Source organism: Vipera berus, assembly GCF_964194415.1.
Source record: "Vipera berus genome assembly, chromosome: 7".
Classification (NCBI taxonomy): Eukaryota; Metazoa; Chordata; class Lepidosauria; order Squamata; family Viperidae; genus Vipera; species Vipera berus.
In genome coordinates this window covers 62,002,484-62,028,194 of record NC_138209.1, presented here as the reverse complement: position 1 = coordinate 62,028,194, position 25,711 = coordinate 62,002,484, and the positions used below count along the sequence as shown (strand labels likewise).

Sequence of the window (25,711 nt, the reverse complement as noted above, 5' to 3'; positions counted from 1 at the left end):
AGGCTGAATATTTAAATGACGATGATGATGATTTCTCTACAAAGGGTCAAAGGAGGTCACAGATTTGCATATAATATTTCCATTAAATAACATAATTTATATAAACTGTTTTGAGTTCAGATCAGCCCGTTTCTTGTGCAAAACTTGTGCAAAATATAAAATACGCTGATTTGAGAATTTTGGGAGTGGCTTTGCGCTCAAGTGTTGTATTGTGAGTATATATTGGTTTGTTTGTTTTATGTGCAAGGTACTTCCAAAATCATCAAAAAAGCTCATTTGGAATTAAGTATAGTTGTTTTCTCCCAAAACAGGCTGATTTTGATGTTTCAAAGTGAGAAAAGTTTGAATTCAAAGTATTTCAACATAATGGAAAGAATGTATTCAATTGCCTTCTGATGACCAATGCTCTTTAAGGTCATTTATCTAAGTGACCAAGACTCTACAGAACCTCTACAGAATGCAATTATATTTTCAAGTGCAATAAAAACATTTTTACAAATTTTCATTCCTACATGTATTTTACCAAACTTCAATTTTTCCTTAATCTCAGATCATAAAATCTTGAATACCGTATATACTTGAGTATAAGCCGAATTTTTCAGCCCACTTTTTGGGCTGAAAAAATCCACTTCGGCTTATACTCCAGTGAACAAAAAAAAGAACTTACCGAGGACTTGCACGCGGCCGAGGCTTCGGTGCTTCCGGGATCGCGCGCACCTCTCCCAAGCCGCCGCCGTCCGGAGACCTGCCGAAGTTTGGGGAGGTTTGGGGAGGTGCGCGCACACCTCCCCAAACCTCCCCAAACGTCGGCAGGTCTCCGGACCTCCGCGCCCTGCCTGCCTGCTTCTTTCCGCTGCCTGGCTGCCCTACGATGTAACCCGCTTCATGATAGAGTGCGACGCCTGCAAGGACTGGTTTCATGGCAGGTAACACAAAGCGGGTGGATCCGCGCTCCGCAAGCCTCTGCCGGCGGCAGGGCGCGGATCCAGCTGGCGGCAGAGGCTTGCGGAGCGCGGATCCAGTGGGGGGGGAAAAGCCCTTTAGCAGGATTTGCCTGCATGCCGGCGGAGGGTGGATCCGCGCTCCGCAAGCCTCTGCCGCCGGCTGGATCCGCGCCCTGCCGCCGGCAGAGGCTTGCGGAGCGCGGATCCAGTGGGGGGGAAAAGCCCTTTAGCAGGATTTGCCTGCATGCCGGCGGAGGGTGGATCCGCGCTCTGCAAGCCTCTGCCGCCGGCTGGATCCGCGCCCTGCCGCCGGCAGAGGCTTGCGGAGCGCGGATCCAGTGGGGGGGAAAAGCCCTTTAGCAGGATTTGCCTGCATGCCGGCGGAGGGTGGATCCGTGCTCCGCAAGCCTCTGCCGCCGGCTGGATCCGCGCCCTGCCGCCGGCAGAGGCTTGCGGAGCGCGGATCCAGTGGGGGGGGGAAAGCCCTTTAGCAGGATTTGCCTGCATGCCGGCGGAGGGTGGATCCACGCTCCGCAAGCCTCTGCTGCCGGCTGGATCCGCGCCCTGCCGCCGGCAGAGGCTTGCGGAGCACGGATCCAGTGGGGGGGAAAAGCCCTTTAGCAGGATTTGCCTGCATGCCGGCGGAGGGTGGATCCGCGCTCCGCAAGCCTCTGCCGCCGGCTGGATCCGCGCCCGGCATGCAGGCAAATCCTGCTAAAGGGCTTTTCCCCCCCCACTGGATCCGCGCTCCGCAAGCCTCTGCCGGCGGCAGGGCGTGGATCCAGCCGGCGGCAGAGGCTTGCGGAGCGCGGATCCACCCTCCGCCGGCATGCAGGCAAATCCTGCTAAAGGGCTTTCCCCCCCCCCCACTGGATCCGCGCTCCGCAAGCCTCTGCCGCCGGCTGGATCCGCGCCCGGCATGCAGGCAAATCCTGCTAAAGGGCTTTTCCCCCCCACTGGATCCGCGCTCCGCAAGCCTCTGCCGGCGGCAGGGCGTGGATCCAGCCGGCGGCAGAGGCTTGCGGAGCGCGGATCCACCCTCCGCCGGCATGCAGGCAAATCCTGCTAAAGGGCTTTCCCCCCCCCACTGGATCCGCGCTCCGCAAGCCTCTGCCGCCAGCTGGATCCGCGCTCCGCAAGCCTCTGCCGCCGGCGGAGGCTGGAACCGCCGGCGGCAGAGGCTTGCGGCAGAGGCTTGTGGAGCTCGGATCCAGCCTCCGCTGGCGGCAGAGGCTTGCGGAGCGCGGATCCAGCCGCCGGCGACAGAGGCTCGATCCGCCGTTCTGCAAGCCTCCGCCGCCGGTTAATACCCTGTATTCAGCTCTGGGAAGTAGGGGGAAGGGGGAGAGAGGGGGAGTTTGGGAGGAGGGGGAGGGGGAGGGGGAGCTCCACGGTGCAAAAATAAAGCCCTGCCGCTCTTCGCGTTGCTTGCCCGACTGGCTGTCACGGGACCGCACGGATCGCCTCGCTCCCACCGGCAGCTGATTCCTTCGAGTTTGGTCTCGAGCGATTTTGCATTTTCTCCAGTGCTGAAAGCCACTCGGCGGATCCCAGCCTCGGCTTATACTTGAGTCAAGAACTTTTCCCAGTTTTTGGGGGTAAAATTAGGGGTCTCGGCTTATACTCGAGTCGGCTTATACTCAAGTATATACGGTATATAATATTCACTGTATCCACTGTAAAAAACAATCCACAATATTTCAAAAAGCCCATTCATGGAAAGATCTTATAGTGGAAAGGAGGTTTATGCATTTCAATGATATTATTAACTATACTAATATATATTCCCAGAAATGTAACCCATGACAGGCATAGGTAAGGAATCAAATTAAATACACTCCACTGGAGAAGGACATCACTCAAACCACTTCAGAATTGTGCCAAGAAAGTGAAATGGATATATATCATCAAGATAATGTTAACATGATCTTGGAGGAAGATTTCTCCCATCCAAAAGATAATGAGGTAAGAGAGAGAGTACATATGAGTAGCTTTAGTTTTTATGATACATCTTGATTAAAGCCAAAAAGACATTTAAATGCTTTATGATACTAGAAGCAAATGAAAAAAAAAATGCTGCAAAAATATGGAATGTCAAAACCATGAAGTCCTTGAGAGTCAAGCAGCATACAGGTTTAAAAACAAATAAATATATAAAATGAACTGAAGCAAAATTGATGTTATTGGAGCAAGAATTCAAGCGTTAACATTCTCAGAATTTTCTAAGTGAAATAGACCCAGGTGGCTTATTTTATATCAAAAGAATAGATATTCTAGTGTAAACAATAAATGGAATAGTTGCCTTTATGAACAAATGGGTATCAATACCACGGCTGAGATATAATTCTAAAACATGACACAAGTCACCGAATTAGAGAACTCCAAGTCTATATTCAAAGCACAGCTGCAGAAGATGTAGATACCAGTTCTATGACAACCTACAGCCCCTTGTTGACAATGCATGTATACAGCCCCACCACACACACATATAAAAACTCCTCCCAACTGGAATGCGTTGGGAATGATTGGAATATTTTGCTTCGGTGTATAAAAGAAAAGAAAACAGACAACCAGAGTTCCGTCAACTTCTGCCAAGTAAATCTTTCTAATATTTTAAAAGACAATTTATATGTGGACTTCATGTACTGTATAATACCAAAATCCAGTTCTCTATATACTCTGCAAACAAAGAAGGAATTCCTTACAAAATTTCAGATTAAATTAAATCAAATAAAGAAACTAATAAGATTTAAAATATATGAACAATGTCGTATTCCATATATTTAAGTGATAGAGGTTTAGATTTAATGGATTATATTTGATAAACATAGTAGCTGAAAAACTCTGAACTGAAAATGATGCCATAATTAAAGGTGAAGCAAACAAAAATATTCCAAAATGTAAAAATAAAAAGATAAAATGACTGCTATTAATATTGGAAAATAGTAGAAGACTGATAGAAAGCAAAGGGCAACAGAGAAAATTTGCCCAGGTAAATATTGAACACTAGTGTGTGCAGAATGATGTAAGAATGGCCAATAATGAAACATGTTTTGAGAAATCACAATGCAAAGCCTTGTTACTTGCCACACAACACTGCACTCAGGTACATAAGGACCAGAGCTTGCACTGTGACATCACAACATACTTTGCACCTTTTTGATGAAATCTTGCTTGCTGCATATCCATGTGACACACCTTTCCAAAGAAGAGCAAAGAAATACAAGAGGTTGCATCTAAATATGCAATGCAAAAAAATCTGAATATAATATCTGAATGAACAGGAGCCTTCTTACTGCAAAAATGGGCATGATAAAAGACACAGGCAAAGATCTGCTGGAAAAAGAAAACATAAATAATACATGGGTATAGGGAAGAATTGTATAAAATGGATTCCTAATGACTGAATGTATGAAAATTTGATCAACGAACTAGAGACAGATATTCTGAAAAGTGAAATTAAATGGGGTATAAAAAATATTGCTAGCAGCTGCAGGAATTGATTAAATATCAGCAAACAGTTCAAATTTTTACAAGATGATGCAGTTAAAGTGCTACTTAAAATTTTTAATCAGGTAAGAATAACACAGCAGTGGCCAAGGGATTGGAAAAGATAAAGTTATATTCCAGTATTAAGAAAGACCTCTCACACTGAACCCTCTCACAAGAACCCATTGTTCAACAGTGGTGGACAGAGAAGTGTCAGATGCAGAAATTGCATTCATAAGAGGCCAGGGTCTCCCAGATCATGTTGCTCAACATCTGATAATTGATGGAAAAGGCAAAAACACAACTTCTTTTGCTTTATTGATTATTATTATTGATTATATAAAGATTTTTAATTATGTAAATCATGATCTGTTTTAAGATTTGGAATGAAATCTGGGCAACCAGATGGTATCATATTGGAAAGAAGTACACAATGGTTATATACTGTATAGTCATTTTTTATTGAACTTTCATACAGAATATATTGTACAAAATGCTGAACTAGAAATTAAAATTGCTGGAAGAATTTGATGCCTGGAAGTGAGGAAGACATAAGAAATATCTTGGTAAAGATGAAAGAAGGCAATGAAAAAGCTGCCCTAAGACCCTCTCTGTCAATCTTACAAACACACACACACACACACACACACACACACACACACACACACGTGCGCGCACGTACACACACACACACACACACACACACACACAAACATTCTGCATTAGAGACTTCCATAATATTTGCCTGGTCAACCTGATCTAACAGATTTGGCATGCTCCAGGCTCCTTCAATTAAACAAGCGAAGTGCACTTTCTCTGAAACAACTGCCCTCTAGAATAAAGTTGCCCAAGAGGTTTAAACAGTTCGTTTCCTACTGGTGTTCCAAATGATCTTGAAGAACTGGTATTTTGCCCAGGCTTTTTGCAATTGAATCTTTTTTTTCCTTTTTCTTTGTTCCCATCTGGTTCTTTGACATCTTTGCTCTTTTTTGCTTTATGTTTGCTTTTTCCTTGTAATTTTGTTTTACATTTTATATATATATATATATATATATATATATATATATATATATATGTGTGTGTGTGTGTGTGTGTGTGTGTGTGTGTGTGTGTGTGTGTGTGTGTGTGTGTGTGTATCCCCCCCCCCCAAGATTATGTCAATAGAAAATGCCAACCACGTATAAATGGCCAGATAAGAAGTTAAATCAGTTGTAAGATACATCTCTGAAAACTGGTTCATCAGAATGGCTGAATGATAAAAAATGCCTGGTGACTCTGAACTGTAGTTCTGAAGATACTGTTGAGAAAATTTGAATATTTTGCATAGGAAATATATAATATATGGACAATAGTCAGCGGAGAAGATCCTAATGGTTGGAAAAATGGAAAACGATCAATTAAAAAGCCAGTAGAAAGCAAGGTGGCTAAATACTGTCTCTGATAACACAAAGATAATCTTAAAAGAACTTGAAGAAGCATTTACTGACAATCCAGAGGAAGTGATGTCTAGCAGAGTAGTATAGTATAGATAGCAACTAAATAACTAAACCACACTTTGGAAATACTTCCTAGTTAGCATTACAGTGGCTGGACACCATCATAGCTGACACCAGCCAGAGCACAGAGAAATTCAAAAAAGCAGTACAAGATCAGAAGAATTGGCCCACAGAATTGCCAAAAGTTGGACACGACTGAATGGATAACTTCATCATCATCATCATCCACAATATTTTTCCCCAAATTTCTTTAGATTATTCAGACAATTCCTTTGTGTTTTATGTTCCTTGATATAACTCAGTGCTAAGGTTGTAGGTTCCTATAACCTGAAAGAAGTAGAATATGCAAAAGAGAAATTCTCTTCATGGTATCTGATCTTTTTTCTGAAAGGCAAACATAATAGGTCAGTTATAATAGTGAAACCCTAACAAAAGCTCATCCTAGCAATTCTTAGGGACAGACTTAATTTCAGTTCTGAAATAATGTCCGTACTCAATATGCTGCAGCCCCATCAGAATGTGATGTGTGCCCCATTAGAATTGTTGAGTTTCAGCCAAAGCATGAAGGAAATGGAAAAGTTGGTAAAACTGTGGAAAGAAATAAAACAAATATGAGCATAGTATGGTTCATAAAATAAACATCTATCTGAATTTATGTTTGGAAATCAATAGGAAATTTCCTGCAAAACAACTACTCTTGTCATGTGTGCTGTAATTGGTTCCAAAGATCATTAAGTTACAAAAAAGATTTTTCTTGTTTAAACCCTAGTGGTTTTGCTGAAAGGAGAAAGGGAATTCATGTGCTAGATGGCACAAGAGGTATTTTTGTGACAACAACCATTCTCATTTATCATGAACAACATGCTATCCTTTTTCCCATTACAGCATCTGTGAAATCAGTGCACTTTTGACTGTAAATGGGAATATGCAGCAAAAACACGGTACCCCTCCAAGAAGGCAGAAAATGAGAGAAACCTTATGCATTTTGCAGCCTCTGCATGGTGCATATAAGTCCACCAGATGAAGAACAATGTATGTTAGGAACAAATCGATTGAACTGTCTTCTGCCTGCATCACGAACTGATCGTTTTAGTAAATGCTGCAGATGATTTTGGAAAACTTGTCAGCAGCCAGTATTTATTTAAAGTGAATCTATAGGCACCATAAATATCCTTAACGAGACCAAAATGCACAAAGCTGAGACAGGCGTGTAACCAACCTTGGCGAAATATCGCATCCTTGCTGCATAAAGGCACCCAAGGAAAACCAGAGACTATTAAATATCCCAAATTCATTAGTTGATTCGTTACTTTGCGTTTCTCTTCCATCTTCAAACTCCTCAGTGTGCCACTCGTAAGGGCTAAATCTGCTGACCAGGAATAAAACAACACTGACCCCAATGTAGGCAAAAACAATGCACATCCAGATCTCATATGCTAAGGGATCAAGAAAGGAAAACACTCCTGGTTTGGACTTCTGTGGCTTCTTGATCATTATAGATATCCCGAGGCTCATAAAAGGCTTTGAGAAGTCAATCACTTCTTCTCTCACCAGTGTTATAGTTAATGGAGCAATTGCAATATCAGCTTTCTGTAATGGAAGCAAAACAAATAATAAAGTATTTAACAAGAGAATGGCTTCATTGTTTTTGTACATTGCAAATGAATAATACAATGTCAAGGGAAAAGACAATAACCATTTCAATGCTAGCATCAACTAAGCCAATCTGCCTCAATATTCTTGTTACTGATACATATCCAAGTTTCATCATATAGGAGGGCAGTTTTTCATAATCATACTATGAACATTGGTGGAACACAACTTTTATCCCCTACATTTAGGAACTTTTGTAGGAAAAAATGATGAAATACATTTGTAATTACCTGTTTTCTAAAATATGTGACCTTGCTCTAATCCAAGTGAATTGCAGTTGCCATATTAACAGGTACTGAACTTATCTTCATTAATCAAATACTTGCAATGGTTAAAATTGGCTCTTACCCCATAAACAAGTTCTCCAACCATTCCATTCCAGATTTTTGTTTCTGCATCCCTGGCCCCATACTTGCCATCCCCAACAATTGTGAGTTTGTACTTGAACCCACAGTGTTTGGCAATTTCTGCAGCTAAGTCCACACAGTAGCCCTCATATCGTTCATTTCCTTCAAGTAATTCAAAATTTTTCTTCATCATGACATATGGGGATTCCTGTACAGAGAAACTTGGCTTTAGCTGGTTAATAAAGCTATCAAATTAGTTGCCTAGTTGTTATATACCTTTTGAAGCACAATAAGTAAATAAGAAAAAAAACTTTTTTCATAAATGTTCAGGATTATTTATTTATCAATTACCACAGTAACATTTTTTACAGTTGTATAATGCCTTACAGGTAGAGGGATTTATTTTTTAAAAAACAAATTCATAATTTTTATTAGCATTAGTGGAATCACTGTAACAAGAACATTTTAAACACATTTTATTTTTTAAGCTTTCAAAATAATATATCAGAATATTCATGTATATTTAATAATGTTTTATATTTTTCATGTCCCACCAAACCAAAATTGATTATATAGATTTATAATAAACATAGAACTGTCAAAAGAATCTTACCACCACCAAAACAGTTGATAAAATGTTGATGCCTTTAGTATATAATCCAGAACAGTTATGCCTTGAATGAACAACTTCATACAATTGTTAGCTTACTAGGAAAACAATAAGGCATTCTTAAATTTCTATAATATTGTAACTTTATATTGATAAAGTCTTAGTTTAGTGGAAAATTGTAAATGGCTGTGGTTAAAAAAAATAAAAAACCCTTCCTTGAAACTGGTTTCATTCTCATTTTCTGTCTTTGATTTAAATATTTTAAAAGTACATCTACCACAATAATTGCCATTTATGGAAAATAAAAATAGTGATACATTTCAAAATGCTGATAAATCTGAAAAAACACTTGAAGAGATTTTGAAGTTATAAACAGTATTTCTTAATTTTTACACATTCATGGGGAAAAAACCAGATAGTGATTATCTATACCAACATAGACTGAGAATGAATAATAAGATGACAACTTAGAGAATCCATGTCACAAAAAATATGCTTAATTACCAAAATAGTGGTGACAATAATAGTCTTATTTTCTAATCCTGAGGTATCATTGCCAGAGAGACCATCCAAGGGATTCACAACCATTCTGTCCACCTCACTCCAATATCCAATCTGAAAATAGTGGTAAATTGTATTCAAATGAATAAATATTTTTTGTATTTTTTGACAAATTACAATCCCATATCATATTCAAGCCTATTGGATATACTCAAGAAGTGGTGATTTCTATATATTTGCTGCAAAATATTTTGTGTGGTGTTTGAAATAGCAATATAGAGAGTCATCAAAGAATTATGAGAACAATGATAATTTTTGTAGGATTCAATTTACCACTGAAGGGAGAAAAATGCATTTTACTATTCCCAAATTAAAATTTCCATGGCGCTTGAATTTCAGTTAAAGTGTTAATTTATGCACAAAGGTTCATGGATCATTAATTATACATTGTACTCATTATTTAATATAACCAAGCAAAAGTTAAAGAATTCTGTAGCAAAACACCTTAGTTTCAAAGTAAAATATATATGATTAGAAATCATAGTAATTATAGTATGATTTATATTTTTTATTTCAAACATGCAGCATTTTAAAAAGAATCCTAAGGAATTTATAAACATAACATTAATGAAATTTCTTGTATCATACACTACATTTTAATATATTTACTTTTCCTGTACTATTTAGAAAGAATGTAGAAATAACTTTCTATTTATCATAAATTTACCTTCCGAGGACCAGTACTTTTCAGCTCCATGACATTTATCGTAAAATTAATTCTCTTTCCATTCTGATCAAACTTTATATTTCCAGTTAAGCCTTCTACCTGAACCTATATGAAGTAAAAAAAAATGAAAAGCATACTAAAGTACAACAAATAAACATATGAAATTTATTTATTTATTTACTGTGCGTATAGACAAAGAATAGTTATTTTATGTATTGCTAAGAAGTTCTCCCAAAAATAATAATATAATAATCTAAGGTTTTTATATGTAAAATGAAGTGCAATTGAAGACTTCCCCAGATAATTGAAAATATCTACATAAGTTCTAGAAAGACTACCTGTTTCAACGCCCTTTCTATTTCTACACCATGAGACCAAGGCACTGCCGGGTTTGCAAGACAATCACCAGCGTTTCCTCTTCTAGAAATTTCAATCCGTTGTTTACGCAGGTTTCGGAATGCTTCAGTCATTACTTTAACAGCATCGTAAGTAAGAGCTGATGTGTACTGAAAAGAAGCAGATGTATTTGAAATATATTTAGTGAAATTGAATCAATGGTATTTATTTATTAAGTAAATAAAGCAAAAAACATAAATATACTGTAGGTTAAGGAATGCTGATTTGTAATGCTAATTTGTAATGCAAAAAATAATTAAAATAATATCAACATCTCTTGATTGCATTTTTTCCACAATACAATCTAACTTAATTGCATGTAAGAATGAGTTGCATTAAAGTGTCTGCTTGGCTTCCAACAGCTTCCATTTAAAATATGCTCTCACTACATAGAATATTAATGTTGAGATGTTCTAATATACTTTTATATAATCCACCTGACAAAAATTTAAAAAAATAAAAATTTCTTTTGGAAAGACAGTTGTCTGTGTAGGAGAAAGCTGAACTCTGCTTAAAATAAAGTATTATATTTTTGATTGAAATAGACTTTCTACAACTGTTTGTATGGTATAACAGAGACCTGGTTTAATTATTTAACATCTTTTCACAAAAATAATATATTTATTGAATAAATCCCTTAAATTAAAGCATACTGTAATATAATTATTCGTTTGAAATTTAATCATGTTTTAGTCAAAGAATGAAGAATCCACATATTTAATACCACATGAAAAAGATTGATATTATTTTTTATTTCTTGGAATATATGTCAAAAATATTACAAGAGTCCTTGTATCATCAAAGTTAAGCTATCAGGATGCATGAAACTGTGTCTATTTAAAATCACAAAACAGTTGCAATTTCTCTGAAAAACAATTGCAATGAGTGAATAGTCAACTGCTCCTCAGGGTGAACCTTTAAACAGATGTCTCTCCCCGGGGAACAAATGCAGCCCTGGACAACTAATAATATAGCCCCGCAAGATTAAAGAAGTTTTTTATTTATATGCAGTGGACAACCATGCTCTCTAGACCTAAAACTGAAATGTGGATTCAATGATACATTATGGAATATGAGGTAATGGTAATAGTATGAAGATTTGTCTCACATAATAGACCCAGCACAAAATAGTCATAGAATTTAGGAGAAACAAGTACAAATCCACTTTGGCATTTTAATAAACTTTCAGTTTCAGTGTAGAGTCTCATGAACTTTTTGGCTAATATGCCTTGATCTAAGTATTTAGTATCTTGAGCTTTTGGCAGCCTCTCTGGCTGGCAACCTCAGAAATAAGAGATCTGTTCTGTGGAGCACTTCCTGGCAACTGTGCCTGTAGAAGTGAAAGCTTCTGTGAACTGCCAAGTTAGTGCCCTACAGTTCATTACTTAAAATTTGAGAATACAATTTACAAGCAGAAAGTTCTGGGTTCTATTATGAAGAAGATACAAAACATTCTGTCTATAAAGATGGAGAGTTGTTGCCATGCTATGCAATTAGACTTATTAGGAGAAGACGGGTCAACCTATCCTCCAAACACCTGAATGCAGGACAAGAAACAATGGATGGAAACTAATCAAGGAGAGAACCAACCTATGATTAAGGAGAAATTTCTTGACAGTTGGAACAATTAATCTGTGCTGTCCTGCTCACACAGGCACACATCACATGGGTTTAAAATCTTTATTGAGGCTTTGCTAGCCCTGAATATTATTTCCCAGGAGTCACCCCATGCAGGAATCAGCACGAAACTCAATTAATCCAAGGCCAGTTCAGAAACGCATAGCAAGTCTCTAAAGTCACCTACCAGGTTTGAAGTTAAAAGACAAGTCCATGGTCTGAACACAAAGGCAAAGTCCAGATCCAGTTCATAGTCAAGGTTTCAATCTATGGCAAGAATCAGATGACCCGGCAAGAACCATGATGGCTAAGCAAGCGCGTGGCAAGAAACGGATCAGTTGTCTCCAGCATCACTTTGCTCCATTTGTTGAGCTAAAGAGCTGTTAACCAATGCAACTCATTAGGAGAGGCAAGACTGCCTCCTCACAAGTAGCCTTCCTGATCTCTGTTGAGCTTCCATTCTCTCAGCCCTGCATGCCCTGTGATCCAGTGGAGGCAATTTCTCCTCATCACTGACTTCTCCACTTTCTGCTTTTGGATGGTCTTCAGAGCGTCCTGGCTGCTGCTGTGTTTCATGTCTTCTTCTGTTAGCCAGTCCGGTTGCTCCTCTAGCCCTTCTGAGGTTCCTGATTTCACCTCCTCCTCTTGCCCATCCCCTCTAGGTTAAGAGCCCCCCATGTTTTCCAAACACGCCTCCATGCCACCATTCAAAGTTCCTGAATCCAGCTTTTCTTCATTGTCTGGGCTGACTCCTGGGCCATCCATTACATAATCAGTGGAACAACTTACTTCCAAAAAATGTAGGTGCTCCAACACTGGAGGTTATTTTTTTAGAAAAGATTACACAATCATTTGTCTGAAATGATATAGCAGGGTGTTGGACTAAAAGACCTCCAAGGTCCATTCCAACTCTGTTATTCTGTTAAATATACTACCTACACTATTAGCTATTTTGTAGATTATCTATGAATTCTATGGAATATGCAATAATTTCTATAATATGAGCTGAGTGATTATCAGTTCTTCTTTACTGTTATTATTAAGTGTTGATATTTTATGAACATTGTTATTAGCCTGAAGCTCATCAACACTAAATCTTGTTTTTCCACTAAAATAAAATGGCCATTACCCATCCCAGACTCAAAAACACCAATTACGTAAGTCTTGAAGGAGTGGGGACATGTACTTCAGTGAAAAATATGCTGCAAAGGCTGGTTCCCAATGACTTTTCCAATGAATCAAATACCCAAGCTATTCTTTATGCCAAAAATGCAGAATACACTCAAATGACTCTTCACTATCCAATAAGATAACAAAAATTGCATTGGTATGTGGGAATGACCTTGGGATACATGGGAAGAGACACAACCAAAGGAACAGTCAGATAAAAGGCAACTTAGCAGTCCTTCCCACAGCAGGAATGTGGGAAGGACAAGAGGCTCAGAAAAGACCCTCTTTAGTTTCTTGGCCTGTCAAGGAGATGAAGGAAGATAAATTCAGACTTGCAATGTAGGTTTACCATAATGTAGGTCTATCTATCTATCTATCTATCTATCTATCTATCTATCTATCTATCTATCTCTATTGTGTATGCTACTCCTCCCACCAAATGTGACTCTAGGTGACTTACAGACCTTCAAGTAAAGTGCACCTATAAAACATTAAAATAATAAATAAAGATCTTAAATTTAAAAATCCAATTTAAATAAAACTACCTTGAAATAAAGCAAGGTAGAGAAGGAAGGAGTAAAGTGTGCATAGGGAGGAGGTGGGGTGTTATCTACTCTATTAGCCACCTCCAAAGTATCAGGCCCACATTGGGGCCCCAGGCTAATAGATGCAGTCATTCTTCATGGCCTTTTGGAAGGCCAAAAGGGTTGGTGTGGATCTCACATCAGGGGGCATGATGTTCCAGAGGGAGGAGTCATGGCAAGAAAAACTCTTCTTCTGGACCTGCCAGATGAAATTTCTTAGCTGACCGGCTCCACAGCGTGCCCTTTCACCATCACCATCAGGGTGAGCTAGTTTCTCAGATAGCCTGGATCCATATCAAGAAGGAATTTAAAGGTGATAATCAACATCTTGAATTGGATCCAGAAGCAAACTGAAACAGCGGTGTAGCAGAGGCCACCCTAGGAGCTCCAAGAACTGTCCATGAAGCTGCATTCTGCACCAGCTGAAGCTTCCACTTACTCTTCAAGGGTAGCTCCCTGTAGAACATTTTCCAGTAGTCCAAGTAGTTCAAACAAGAGATGACCAGGGCTTCAGTGAATGAGTGAAGGGATTCCTGATCCAGGAAAGGGCACAACTGGCACACAATACAAAGTTTTTGCAAAGGCTCTTCTAGCCACAACTGCCACCTTCTGTCAACCAGGAATTACAAGTCCAAGAGAATCCCCAGACTGGACCCTGGGTCTATCTGGGGTAGTGCAACCTCCTACAGAAGTAAAGATGTTAAAGAGGTCCCAGAGCCAGAAGCTCCATGCATGCAAAGTCACTGGTCTTACCAGGATTCAGCAAAAGCCTCTTGTCCCCCATTCAGACCACCTCCAGGCACACAAAGGACAGTGAATTAGTTCATCTGCTGTGATTCCTGCATGGCCTACCTCACAAGGTGACATAAAGCCAACATACAGATGGAGCAAGGCAAGACTTTGAAAACAACTGAGAAAAGTGTAAAACTGGGTCAATCCTTGGTTTTCAGCTGCAAGTTAACTATTACTAGACTAACATGAGTCACCATATGAAATGGTCCAATAAATTTGAGATCTGTTTCCTTACATAGTCACAGAGAGGGGGAATAGTAGGCTGAAACCAGATGTGATTTCCAACAGTGATGCAAGGTCTTCCTAGACATGGAAGGTAGCAGAAAAATAGTAGGACGTTGGAGCCCAATCTAAACGGTCCTGAAGAGGTTTTTGGCTTACTTGAAGCTCCTATAGATATCAGGACATTTGTTGGATTTAGAGGACTAAGAAATCCTAAGAAAAAAATTATAATGTTCACTTTGTGAGAGAAGAGTTGTACAATTGATTGGAATTCTGCCATACATATCTGGAAATGAAGTAGGGCTCCAGCACCAAACTGCTACCATTACTATTGCTATTGTGGTACAATTTTGGTTAAATGTTTGAAGCAAGAATACAAAGACACTTTTTCTGCTTTTATAGAATAGGAGAAGAAAATCAGCTGTCAAACTCCCTGGCTGAAATTGTCAGAAACTACTGAGGCACTCAGCACAGCAATATAAGAATCTTTATTGCATGCCATAGTGAAGTCACCTAAAGCAGTCAATTGCCTTCTGTCAATATGAAGATGGATACTTGAGAAGGAGACAATTCTGTTTTTTACCCAATGAAAATTAAATCTGACATTTCCCCCACTATTCTTATTAATGGACACTTTGTCTTGCAATTTTCAGGTACGATGCCAATTAGTTGTTGAATAATTAGCACTTCTGCTTTGAGAAATTCTAGTTTCTAATATAATTGCCCCCAAATGCAATACATAACAGAGCTATAGAATGTACATTCAAAGCTTTAAGGTGATTTTCTTGCAAGAAGGAATGTACATAACTGAAGCATATAAAGAGAATTTTTGGCCACTAGATTTATGAGATGGAAATTTGGATTCAGAAATACCTTCAAATTGTATATTAGCTATTTCTGGAGAATGCAATCCATTCAGAATAGGGAATGTATAATGTCTCTGGAATTAGGACTATTCACAGTGAATATCTCTTACTGTCACCCCATCTTCATCCATCTTATCTGGATTCATTTTCAATATATCACGCTGTACTCAACCCATTCAGAGAGCCACATCATAGATTTGCATGTCATCAGAATACTGAAATATAAATTTGAGAATGTTTTTGCCTGCAGATGATTTTGTATTGCTGGATAAGAATAGAAGCAATTTGCAGTGAATGTTAGATGACTTGATGCAAAGATAACTTTTTAAAAACAAAAGTAATTATGAAAAGATAATGGTACAAATCATTTCAAGCTATATAAATGGTGGAAACTAAATGAAAATTTGTATACTCTGGAAAATATTTAGTAAATATCAGAAAATTGATGGATTTTAAATCATGCAAATTCTGATAGAAATATAATATTCAGTATGCTATCTATTCTAAAGAATAAATATTTGTCAAAAGAAGCAAGAAGGGCTTCTATTCTGGGCCCAATGCTCTTCAACATCTTTATCAACAATTTGGACGAGGGGATAGATGGGGAACTCATCAAATTTACAAACTACACTAAGCTGGCAGGAATAGCCAGCACTCCAGAAGAACTCCAGAAGACAGGCTTAAGATACAGGACGATCTGGACAGACTTTAACACTAGGCACTATCTAACAAAATGAAATTCAGTGATGAAAAAAGTAAGGTTCTACATTTAGGCCAGAAAAACCAAATCTACAGGTATAGTATTTGGGGGTACCTTGCTCAATAGCAGTAACTGTGAGAGGGATCTTGGAGTCCTAGTGGACAATCACTTAAATATGAGCCAGCACTGTGCTGCAGCTGCCAAAAAAGCCAACACAGTGCTAGGCTGCATTAACAGAAGGATAGAATCAAGATCACGTGAAGTATTAATACCACTTTACAATGCTTTGGTAAGGCCACACTTGGAATACTGCATCCAGTTTTGGTCACCACGATGTAAAAAAGATGTTGAGACTCTAGAAAGAGTACAGAGGAGAGCAACAAAGATGATTAGGGGACTGGAGGCTAAAACATATAAGGAACGGTTGCTGGAATTGGGTATGTCTAGTTTAATGAAAAGAAGGACGAGAGAGGACATGATAGCAGTGTTCCAATATCTCAGGGATTGCCACAAAGAAGAGGGATTCAAGCTATTTTCCAAAGCGCCTGAAGGCAGGACAAGAAGCAACAGATGGAAACTAGTCAAGGAGAGAAGCAACCTAGAACTAAGGAGAAACTTCCTGACAGTTAGAACAATTAACCAGTGGAACAACCTGCCTCTAGAAGCAGTGAATGCTCCAAGACTGGAAGTTTTTAAGAAGAGACTGGACAGCCATTTGTCTGAAATGGTATACGGTTTCCTGCCTGAGCATGGGGTTGGAGTAGATGACCTCCAAGGTCCCTTCCAACTTTTTTATTATTATTATTATTATTATTATTATTATTATTATTATTATTATTATTATTATTATTATTATTATTATTATTATTCCTCAGGGAAAGGGCGGTATATAAATATAATAAAATAAATAAATAAATAATAATAATAATTTCTGCTACTTTTCAGTATAGAAGCAAGAGTTGGATACATTAAAAGAAACAAAAATAAATTGAGTATCTATTTTTGTTGCTGAAAAACTGTTAAAACCATGATTTAAGGTAACAAAATAAATGAATACTAGATAAACATAGATTCAGTATAAAAGTGAACCATTATTAGAAAAGAAACATTTTCAACTGGTTTCTTATAAAAGAATGAATGAGGACCGATTCATAGAATAAATAATTGAAAGTATAACCTGTTCAGAGTCACATACAATTGGAATGGCATATAGGTCTCAGTAAATAAATGAATAAATATTGAGAAAGTTGTAGCTATAAGGAATTGAAGAGATCCTCATATACAGAAAAATGAAGTTCAAAGAACAAAAGGCAATCTTGATGGAGGCAGCTGTAAGGATAGTTTGCAAATAGAGAAAGATAACAGCATGGTTCTGCAACAAAGTATTTACATTTTATTTTCTTTAGTTTTATCTTTCTTTTTAATTGCTTTTGTTTATTATTGATTATTTTCCATTGTCCTTATATTTTTAGAACAAATGTTTCTTTTGCTAATAATTCTTGAACAGCAGTCACAAGCTCAATTTCCTTCAGGTGCATTCTATAATCTCTCTTGGATCTATCATATTTATTTTAGGAATTTTCTCATAAACACGAACTTGGGTTCCATTTCTTTCCAGAAAAGCTATCAAAACTGCAATTATTACAGAATAGGATGGATATGTTTAGAAACATTTTCCCCCATCTGTTTTCTTCTCTTGATAATATATTCATTGATCATATAGAGAATATGTCAAAATTCTCCAAATGTAATCATTTGTTGAAATGATTTAAGAGTGCCCATTCAGAGCTAGTCAATAACTAAATTGTGTCAGAACACACCACTGAGAGAGGCAATTTCTCCTGCTGTTACTTTGATCATTTATACATGTACTGAATAATGGCAAACTTGAGGCAAATATAAAATAATTTATGAGGTACATGTCATGTAATACTAATTACAAATTAGCAGGATTTTTCTACCTTTAGACAAAGTTAAGCATTAAGATAATAAGACCCAAAAGAAAGATGGAATGAGAAGTAAATCTTTTGAAATCTGTCTAAAGCCCACATAAATAAGATTCAAAGAAATCTCTGAAGACCATTTATTTTTCTTTCTATAACCATGATGGATCTTTATCTCAGTGACCTTTACTGTTATTTTGATATATGGTTGTCACAGAAATGAGCACATGTACAGAAGCCATCCCAAAACTGGAGTCATCAGGTTCCCAACCTGTGGGCTGCGGCCCACTATCAGGCTGTAGCCTGCTGGCCACCAGGCCATGGAACAGGCTGGCCAGTGGGCTCACGTGTGTGCACGCACTCAACCCCAATCACGCTAGCACTGTGAAAACGGGGTGCCGCACAGCAAAAACAGGGCATCGTGCGACAAAAACGGGGCATCACATGGCAAAAATGGGGCACTGCTAGTGTCGCGCATGCTTGCATTTGTATGCGTATGCATGCACGTAAAATGCTTCCCTCTCCTTTTTCCTCCGGCCCACCGAGAAAGGTTGGAGATCTCTGTTCTAAGCAATATGCTTTTGTTTAACAGTGCCTTAGAATTCATTTCTAAGTAAACAACCATCAGTAAACACTGTTCCAGATATAAAAGGAAAATCACCTACCTTAATTGTGCTAGTGTGAGCTCCAGGATATTCTTTTTCTTCCAGGGTTGACCAGCGTTGTATAAATTTTGACACCAAAGGATCATCATAGTCCACTATTTGAAATCCTGACACATTAGCTCCTCCAAATTGTATTTTTGATAAATCTCCATCAGTAAATCCCTGGGCATGGAAAATATAAATTTCAGTTGCAGAATAGTTCAATATTTTATCTGTTTTTATGGATATTTTGCATCTGTATGCAGCCTAGAATCCATAGGGCTTGGATATTTAAATTAAATAAAAAGAGAATACAAAATATAAATTTTGGTCATGCACTTTAACCAGAGCTCCTACAATCTATCAGCTGGAAAGATTTTTAGGCCCTATATTTTGATGTAGATCTTCCAAGTGATATAGACTAAATATAGGGAATTCTCATCTTATGATCATAATTGGGACTGTAAATTCCATTGTTAAGCAATGTTGCCATTAAATGAGTCACACCAGATTTTTGTGACCTTTTTTGCTGTAGTCATTAAAAAAATCCAGCTTTCTCCATTGACTTTGTTTGTCAGAAGCTTGATAATGGATATTATGTAACTGGTTGCCAAGCATTGAAACCTTAATCATGTGAACCTGGGGACACACCAACAGGCATAAGTCACCATTGTAATTTTGAATAATCATAAAAAAATGGTCATAAATTGACAACCACCTGTACTCCAAAATTTCAAATCTGGAATTTAAACTCTACTTTTTCCATAGGCTTTGTTATAAATACACACACACATACATGGGCACACACACACACACACACACATACACTTGCATATTGGTGTATTGTATATGAATTAATTTTACTTCTTCATTGTAGATGAGAGTACTTTCATGTTTTTAAAAACTTTTCTCAGATAAGCAGCCTTATACACTTTACAATGTTGTTATACTTTGTGTGTTAGTTTGGACAGCCTCAAAAGTAAGTTTTTACAGAAGGAAGGCAAAGAGAGGACAAATGACAGAGCATTGCAATATTGTAATACAAATTCATGTACTTAAGTGTGATGTCACGATGCGGGCATGAAAGGACAGAATTTGCATTGTGACATCTTGATTCTACATAGAATCTTTAACACAGCATGGACACAACTAACTGCACCTCCCAATTGGCAACAAGTAAAGAAGGCGAGGAAATGAAAATACATGCAGTATCAAGGCATCTCACTCTTGAGACAGGTAGAGAAAAAGTACACCAAAATAATAGAAACAAGATTAAGACCAGTTATAGAACCACAACTAGCAGAAGAGCAGATGGGTTTTATAAAAAATAGAAACTGCACAGATGCAATTTTTGTGTTTAAACAACTAATAGAAAAGATCATGGAATACAGTAAGAATCTCTTTGTCACATTTGTAGATTGAGAAAAAGCATTTAATAGATCCCATCCAGAGTACGTGAACATCTTATTAGGGTATGAAAAACTTATAGAGTGATTGCAGAGGTGTAGTCAAAACAAACCAAGGAACATCAGAATCCTTCATAGTAACATATAGAATAAAACAGGGATGTGTACTACAGTATCATCATTATTATTTATCACCTACATTGACAGCATAAGCGAAGAAGCCAGACCCAAGAATGGAAATAATATCAACTACTCTTTGCAGATAATCAGGCAAGTACAGCTAAGAAGCTGCAATGATATCTTATGGCCATGAACGCAAGAAAAATAATATGAGAATCAGAAAAAGAGAAAACAAAAGTAATGGCAATTGGAAGAAAAAAAGCATACCCTAAACACAGCAATAAAAGGAATAAGCATAAAACAAGTATCAAAGTTCAACAACATTCACCAAAGATAATAATAATAACAACAACAACAACAACAACAACAACAACAACAACAACAACAACAACAACAATAATAATAATAATAATAATAATAATAATAATAATAATAATAATAATAATAATAATAATAATAATAATAATAATAATAATAATTTAATTTGTATACCGCCCTTCTCCCGAAGGACTCAGGGCGGTGAACAGGGCAAAAGGGTAAAAGGGATGAAGATATTAACATAAGATGGTAAAAGGGATGAAGATATTAACATAAGATGCAGTAAGGCAAATCAAGTATTAGGACAGCTTGCTCCACTCCTACAACATAAGGCAGTATGATCAGCACAAAGAAGCATCATGTTACCAGTGCCAAACATGGACATTTACAATAGAACATAAACAAAAGTTAGTCATCATGGAAATGTGATGTTTGAGGAAAGCAGCTGGAGTGACCAGAAGAGATAAAATCAGAAATGAGACCATAAGAGAAAGAATTGGCATAGAACCAATATTAAATTACATTCAGAAACAGAAAAGTGGCTTGCTAATCTGGAGAGGATGTTGTGGGATTTCATACCATACAAGCACATACAAAAAGAGGAGAAGGTCAAAGAGCACAAGCCAACATCAAAGATATACTACAACAACATCAATTAACAAGGCTCAAGAAATAGAAAGAAAACTGAATTATATGCAGCAAAGACATTTTGAGTTTGCAAATAAACCAGGAAGATGGTTGGCATTTAAACTAAGAAAGGAAAGGGGAAAGAGAATGATTGAGAAAATCTGTGAAAGCAACAATGTAATAACAGACAATGAGGCTATTAAAAAGTCTTCATTATTTCTATTTCAATTTGTATAAAAAGCAGGAGTTAGATATGTCTAAAATAGACAAATATTTGTTAAGACAATGGTTGCCTAAATTTTCATAAACTCAGAGATAACTTATGAATGACCCAGTAACTATCTTTGAAATATCAGAAGCTATTAAAAAATGAAATCAGGTAAAGCTCCAGATCCAATAGGCCTTACAAGCCAATATTATAAATGCTTCAAAGAGGAACTTCTTCAGCCACTAGAGGATATAATGAATGATATATTATGAGGGGAAAGATACTTCAAACATGGAAAGAAGCCAATTTTGTGTTATTACTGAAGGAAGGTCAAGATGCTACAAAGGTAAAGAATTACAGACCAATTTCATTATTAAAGAAGGACTATAAACTGTTTGCCACAGTTTTGGCAGAAAGATTAAAAATGATTTTACAGATATATATCCATGAAGACCAATCTGGCTTTCTACCAAAAAGACAGTTAAGGTATAATGTGAGGACTGTTTTGAATATTATTGAATATTTACAATATCATAATGAGAAATAGGCAGCTCTAATATTCTTAGATGCAGAAAAGTCCTTTAACAATCTAAATAGGGCTTTTATGCTTAAAATGCTGGAAGAAATGCACTTTGGAGAAAACTTTATCCAAGGGATCAAAGCTGTTTCTATGTCGCAGCAAGCAAAAATAGTTATTAATGGTGGTTTAACTAATTCATGTGAAATTCAAAAGAGTACAATACAAGAATGTCCCTTGTCTCCTTTGTTATTTATTTTGGTGTTGGAAGTTTTGAACAGAGATATCTGGTAAGACGAGAAAATAACAGGTATAAGTATCAAGAAGGAAGTTTATAAATTAAGGGGATTTGCTGATGATTTGGTTATAATCTTCCAAGATCCAAATATAATATAGAATATTTAACGAGGAAATTAAATGAGTTAGGGGCTTAACGGGTTTTAAAAATAAACCAACAGAAAACAACAATGCTGATTAAGAATATGACCTCACAGGACGGTGATATATTGGCTACAAAGTCTGGTTTTAAGGTTGAGAAAAAGGTGAAATATTTGGGGATTATACTGACAAACACAAATATGCAACTGTTTCAAAATAATTATGTGCCTATCTGAATGATATTAAAAAGGACTTATTAAAATGGGATAAACTGTATTTATCACTATTGGGTAGAATTTCTTTAATTAAGATGAATGTCTTACCAAAGATGCTTTTCTGTTTCAGACGTTACTAATACTTGTAACTGATACTCTCTTTAAACAATGGCAGAGGGATATTTCGAAGTTTATATGGCAAGGGAAAAGAAAAAAAACAAGAATTAGATATAAACTACTTAAAGAAATTAAGGAAACAGGGGTTGGGTTTACCAGATTTGAAACTGTATTTCAGTGCTTGCTGTTTGCTCTGGCTAAAAGAGTGGGTGATCCTCCAGAATAAAGAGGCTACTTGATTTAGAAGGTCATGAACTAAGATTTGGATGACATGGTTATTTATGGTATAACAAGGGTAAAGTAAATGTTGATTTTAACAATCACTTTGTTAGACGTACCATTCCAAGAGTTTGAATAAATATAAAATAAGGTTTGTCCCCCCAGAAAGTTTTTTTAAAGGAAAGAAATGGTGGTGAAGTTGGACTGGTGGACTTATGGTAAAATAATATATTTTAATGTTGATGATCCTAGAATTAGGGCTAGAATTAGGACATATCTGCCACTGGTTTACATATTTACAACTGAAAAAAAGATTTAAATTAGACAAAAAGCCCTATGAGTTTGATTCTGTTGGAAATGAATTGAAAATCCTAGTGAGGAACATATCATTGCTAAGGTCTATAAAATGTCATTGAATCTGAATTTGGAAAGTGAATATGTAAAGCATTGTATGATTTAGTGGGCAAGAAACTTTGGATACAATGCAAAGCTTGAACAATGGTAGAATATCTGGATGAAAGGTTTAAAATTTACATTAAAATACAATTAAAATGAAAATTTTTATAAGATAATGTATCATTGGTATTTAACACCAGATAAGTTATCAAGAATGTATAAAGGTATTTCAAATGAATGCTGGACATGCAAATGTAAAGAATTGACTTTTTATCATTTATGATGGACATGTGATAAAACAAAGAAATACTGGAGTAGGATTCATATTTTAAGACAAATGATTCTTAAAGTGAATATAAAGATAAAACCAGACTTTTCTTTTGGGTTTAATGGAAAAAGACTTGGGGGAAAAAATGGAACTTGATGTTATATATGTTGACGGCAGCAATATTATTCTATGCACAGAAATGTAAGGATACTTCAGTCCCCACAATGGATGATGGAGTTAGCTGATGGAGTTAGCAGAGATGGCTAAGTTGACTGCTTTGATAAAAGAAAAAAACACACGTACTTTTTTTTCTACTTGGAAACCACTTCTGGACTTTGTGCTTGAGGTGGAAAAAAATGAAACTTTGATTTTGGGTTTTACTGATTAGATAGATCTGTTATTATAGAAATAGCTAGTTTATACTAATATGTAAAAGAAAAAAAATGATGTTACTTTTTATTCTACTGCACCAAAGGGAGGTCGGAAGTCAATGCCTTTTCTTTCTTTTTCCTTTCTTCTCTACATTTTTCTCTTCCCTTTTCCCTACTCTATTTTTCTTATTATTTGCTTTTCTATTTTTGTATTTTATATTATAAACTAATAAAAAGAAAAAAGAAGGGTTGAGGCCACCAGAAAAGCAACTTGTATCTCCCTCAACATTTGAAGCGGTAAAGGGGGAAGTAGAGAAGAAGACATTACAATGTACATGCCATAATGTACATTCCTAACATAGTGGTTTGGAATGGATCTTAATGTATGTTAAAAAAGATTTGGGTGCTTGGCGACCACTGTACATTTATGACGGTTGCACTGTCCTGTGGCCATGTGATCACCATTTGTAACCTTCCCATCTGACTTCCAACAAGCAAAGTCAATGGGAGGGTTGCACATTGTAGTCACTTGATCTTTCACTTAACAACCATGATGATTCACTTAACACTTGCATCAAAAAAGGTAATAAAATAAGGTGCAGTCATGTGATGCCTCACTTAACAACCACACCGCTTAATAATGAATTTTCCAGTTCTTAGTTTGTCATAAATGACAAACTGTATCAGTAATATGGTGCTATTTGTTGTCTTGGCTTATTAGCCACAATTTGAATTAATCAGGATTTATATATAAAGCATGCTTGTTGCTTAAATAAATGGTTTTGTTCTATTGTTTATATCAGAAGAAAAAGGAAGATACTGTCTCTAAATACTGTATACTATGATCAAATTTCTGAAAACTGTTTCAATGTTTTTTTTCTTTCAGGTACACCATAATTTAATTTTTTACATAGAATGTTATTTAATTTGAAATAATGTTTTCTATTATTACTCAGATAATATTCTTATCATCAACACATTTTATCATACAGTTTGTAATATTAACAGCCAATTCATAAAACAACTAAATACACACAAACACACATCCCTGCAGACAACACAATGTGAATATATCTTATTTGAGGCCAACAAAAAATTGGTTTATTCCCTATTTTCTCATGTATGGTAATCAAATGGAGGATAGTAACAATATAGAGCTACAGTGAATGGCAGCTAAGCATAGTTGTATAATCAAAGGTAGGAGGATATAATCAGAACTAAAAAAAGCTAATGATTTTATATGATAATGCAAGAACCAAGAATAAATACTTCCAATATTCTTTGAGTTTTTTTCAGAGAACAGCAGACCTTTCATTAAATATTGCATACAAAATCATGCATAAAATATATTTTAACCTTGGAAATATTACATGTTCAGGCAAGTATTAAACTAACTTACCAAATTTGCAATGATGTAGTGATATCCTTTTACATGTTTACCAATTGTAATAACCTAGAAGGGAATCAAATAACTGATTTGCTTCGGGAAAAGTTACTGAGACAATAAAACATATTTCACAAATTACAATAACTGAATGATTATATTGAAAAAATAAGTGGCAATATACCTTACTTTATGCTGATGAATTCATTGTAGGTTAAAATATGGATGTTATTTTTAATTGTCATGAAAATGGCTTTCAGTCCAAAAGCTCTAAAATATTCATTTTTATATTCATTTTCATTCTCAAAGCTTGCCAACAATAAACTAGCATGCTCCATTCTCCTCCCACTGAGCAAGAAGATAGCAATATTTTTACCAACAACAGAATTTTAGACCCTATTGCCTGTGCATGTGATGCTTTTAAGATTGTTTTAGTCAACACTATGTGGTTTAATGTTTTGATTTT

The 25,711-nt window shown here is 36.6% G+C and overlaps 1 protein-coding gene across 2 annotated transcripts in view; it reads right to left on the bottom strand.

Moving 5' to 3' along the window:
- GRIA2 (glutamate ionotropic receptor AMPA type subunit 2) overlaps window positions 1-25,711 on the bottom strand; it is a gene marked incomplete at its 3' end in the record, with an annotated part of 119,611 nt that overhangs the window by 52,926 nt on the left and 40,974 nt on the right. For both annotated transcript variants that reach the window (XM_081332755.1, XM_081332756.1), the window contains exons 5-11: window positions 25,261-25,314; window positions 18,723-18,884; window positions 10,106-10,273; window positions 9,768-9,872; window positions 9,044-9,154; window positions 7,931-8,137; window positions 7,149-7,519 (exon numbers count right to left, since the gene is read on the bottom strand). In XM_081332755.1, coding sequence (XP_081188881.1) covers window positions 7,149-7,519; window positions 7,931-8,137; window positions 9,044-9,154; window positions 9,768-9,872; window positions 10,106-10,273; window positions 18,723-18,884; window positions 25,261-25,314 — 1,178 coding nt within the window. The remainder of the gene's footprint in view (window positions 1-7,148; window positions 7,520-7,930; window positions 8,138-9,043; window positions 9,155-9,767; window positions 9,873-10,105; window positions 10,274-18,722; window positions 18,885-25,260; window positions 25,315-25,711) is intronic.